The 3,020-nt window shown below is 35.1% G+C and overlaps 1 protein-coding gene across 5 annotated transcripts in view; it reads left to right on the forward strand.

The window, feature by feature from the left end:
- The window catches only part of LOC106883351 (core histone macro-H2A.1), a 59,418-nt gene that overhangs the window by 47,430 nt on the left and 8,968 nt on the right, over window positions 1-3,020 (forward strand). The window contains exon 8 of one of the 5 annotated variants that reach the window (XM_052969571.1): window positions 2,541-3,006. The exons of the other annotated variants lie outside the window; for them this stretch is intronic. Within the exon in view, the coding sequence (XP_052825531.1) occupies window positions 2,541-2,601 (61 nt within the window). The 3' untranslated portion in view covers window positions 2,602-3,006. Of the gene's footprint in view, window positions 1-2,540; window positions 3,007-3,020 lie in introns of those variants that run through there. 5 annotated transcript variants of the gene reach the window in all.

Consider the following 3,020-nt stretch of genomic DNA (forward strand, 5'->3'; position numbering starts at 1 on the left):
ACACACACACACACACACACACACACACAAATGAGTGGACAAATAAAAGAAGAGGGCACATTTAGTAGGAGTTACATATATTATTTAAAACAGTTCAATTTGTTTCTATGCTCCTTCAAGTTTCAGCATTTCTGAAGCCTAAAGGCTTGAGCTCCTGTTAAATTTGAAGTAGCACAGTACCAAACTGTTTTAAGTAATGTGTGTGTGTATGTAGTCTTGGCTGTGTGGTAAGAAGTTTGCTTCCTACCCACATGGTTCTGGGTTTAGTCCCACTGCATGGTGGAACTAAACCATGGTACTTGGAGAAAGTTGTCTTCTGCTTTAGCCTCAAGCTGACCAAAGCTTTGTGAGTGGGTTTAGTAGATGGAAACTGAATGAATCCTGTCGTGTGTGAGTGTGTTTATGTTTGTCCCCTATCATCACTTGACAACCAGTGTTGGTTTTTTTACATCCCCATAACTTGGCAGTTTGGCAAAAAAAGATCAATTACTGATTCTATGATAGAGAGATTTTGAACTCATGAATGTGAGCTACCTAAAATATTTATGTCAACCATTCAATCTAATCATTTTAGCCCACAATTCCACATGATCCAGCCTCTTTTGTCCAACCTGTCCACTTCACAATCCTTCTTAATTCCTACTCTAATTCACTCTTCCACCTTAACCAAACTCATCAAGCCACAATAACCAAACCAAACATAACTCCTCACCATGAAAAGCACATCTGAACTATTCTATGTTCCACCTCTGTCAGAGTGAAGTAAATAAAGTACAGTATCTTAGAAATATAGTCTTTAGAAACATCTTAATGTAATGTTAGAGATGAGGCACATTTTTTTTTACTCTTTTTCCTCCTACTTTTCTTCACATGTTTTCTGTATCATATTTTTGATTTCTCTTTTAAATTCTATTTGTGCTTGTAATTTTACATACATGTACACACTCCATGCATACACACTTTCAAACATATGCATATAAATGTGCACACATACATATACATATATATACATGTATACTCATGTACACCCAAATACATACATACATTTACATGCACACACATGCATACATATGCTTATATATGTATATATATATATATATATATATATATACACACACATACCCATGTGTTTGTGATTGAAGATATTAATTTGTCTGAACAATTCTCTATCTCAATCTTTCATATTCCCTTCTCAATTTAGTTTAAATTTAGAAATAATAATCTTCCAAACTACATTCACACTTCAAAACTTTACTGAGAACATACAAAACAATTTTATCAAGAGAAAGAAATCACCCAAACCTTAAATCGTAGTTTGGGAATTGTAAACTGTCTCTGAAAAGATATCATAGAGTACAACTGTTGGCCCTGATTGTCTTCCATACAAAATATGCCATTGGTAGAACTCAAACTTTCAATAAACATTTCACCAATTGACTGAAATCACAGGAGACAGCAAACATAAACTTAATATCCTTGTCATCATTATCATCAAGGTTTATTGAGGAAGATTTTATACTACTGGATGCCCTTCCTGTTGCCAACACCTATCTGTTCCAGATCAAGATAAATATATCCCATGGCCAGACATGTTTTCACAGAATATTGTAAATGAAGGATACTGCTTGTAGGAGAGTGACACTCATTTACAAGTATGTAATGTCAAGACAAGGAGATACAAACACATACACACACACACACACACACACACACACACATATATATATATATATATATATATATATATATATATATATCAGGTCATTAAGAAAGAAATGTCTGATTTTGAACTGAAAGTTTATTTTACTTTATTTATCTCAACAAAAAGCAATGCAGTTAATCAAAGTATGCACCTAAATTATCAACACAGTTTTGCCATTTTATCAGTAGCTTATTTATGCCAGCAGCAAAGAATTCTGGAGAGCAAGAGGTGATGAAATCATGAAAGGCTGTTTTTGCATCTTCAGATTTGAAGTTTTTTCCTTGCAAAACGTTGTCTAATGTCTAGAAAATGTGCTAGTCAGTTGGTGCAAGGTCTGGTGAATGTGATGGATGACAGAGTACTTCCAAGTTCAGTTCCTGTAACTTGAGTAGCATTCTTTGTGCAACATGTGGTCAACCATTGTCTTGCAAGAGAATTGGCCTGTCTCTATTGACCAATCTCGGTTGCTTAATTGCAACTTTACTCATCATTTCATCCAACTGGTTGATGTATACATCCGCTCTAATTGACTTGCCAGATCTCATGAAACTGTTGTGGATGACACCAGTGCTGGACCACAAAACAGACACCATTAGCTTTTTTTGGTGAATATTTTTTTCTGGATTGTATTTTGGCACTTCATCTCTATGAAACCACCATTTAGAATGCTTGCTATTGTGGAAAAGAATCCATTTTTCATCACACGCAATAATACGATGCAAAAATGATTCGCTTTTATGCCATGACAGCAAAGAACAGCAAGTTTCAAAACAACATGCTTGTTCAGTTCATGTGGTATCCATTTATCCAGCTTCTTTACCTTACCGATCTGTTTCAGGTGGTCCTATACAGTTGGAATCGAAACATCAAACTTTGCTGCTAACCCATATGTAGTTTGAGGTGTATCCACTTCCACTACAGTTTCCAGCTCATCATTAACCACCTTGGTTTCAGGTCTACCACAGAGTAAAGTCACCAGACCAGAACTTCTCAAACCATCCACATACAGTGTGCTCATTCACCACATCTTCACCAAACACCCCATTGATGTTTCAAACTGTCTGGGATGCGTTGGTTCCATGACGGAACTCATATTCATAAACAACACAAATTTTTGATCTATCCATGCGTTCACAAAAATTGATTTACAAGAGAAAACTTACAATATAATCAGACACCATGAATTGCATTTCGAAAAGTGGTGATGTAACTCTTCAATGCTGTAAAACAAAGAATTACAGGATAAAACATTAGAGTTAACGACTGTCAAACTTGATGCATAAGAAAATCAAATATTTTATTCTTAATGACCTGATAT

This window comes from Octopus bimaculoides, chromosome 7 (genome assembly GCF_001194135.2).
Source record: "Octopus bimaculoides isolate UCB-OBI-ISO-001 chromosome 7, ASM119413v2, whole genome shotgun sequence".
In the NCBI taxonomy this organism is placed as follows: Eukaryota; Metazoa; Mollusca; class Cephalopoda; order Octopoda; family Octopodidae; genus Octopus; species Octopus bimaculoides.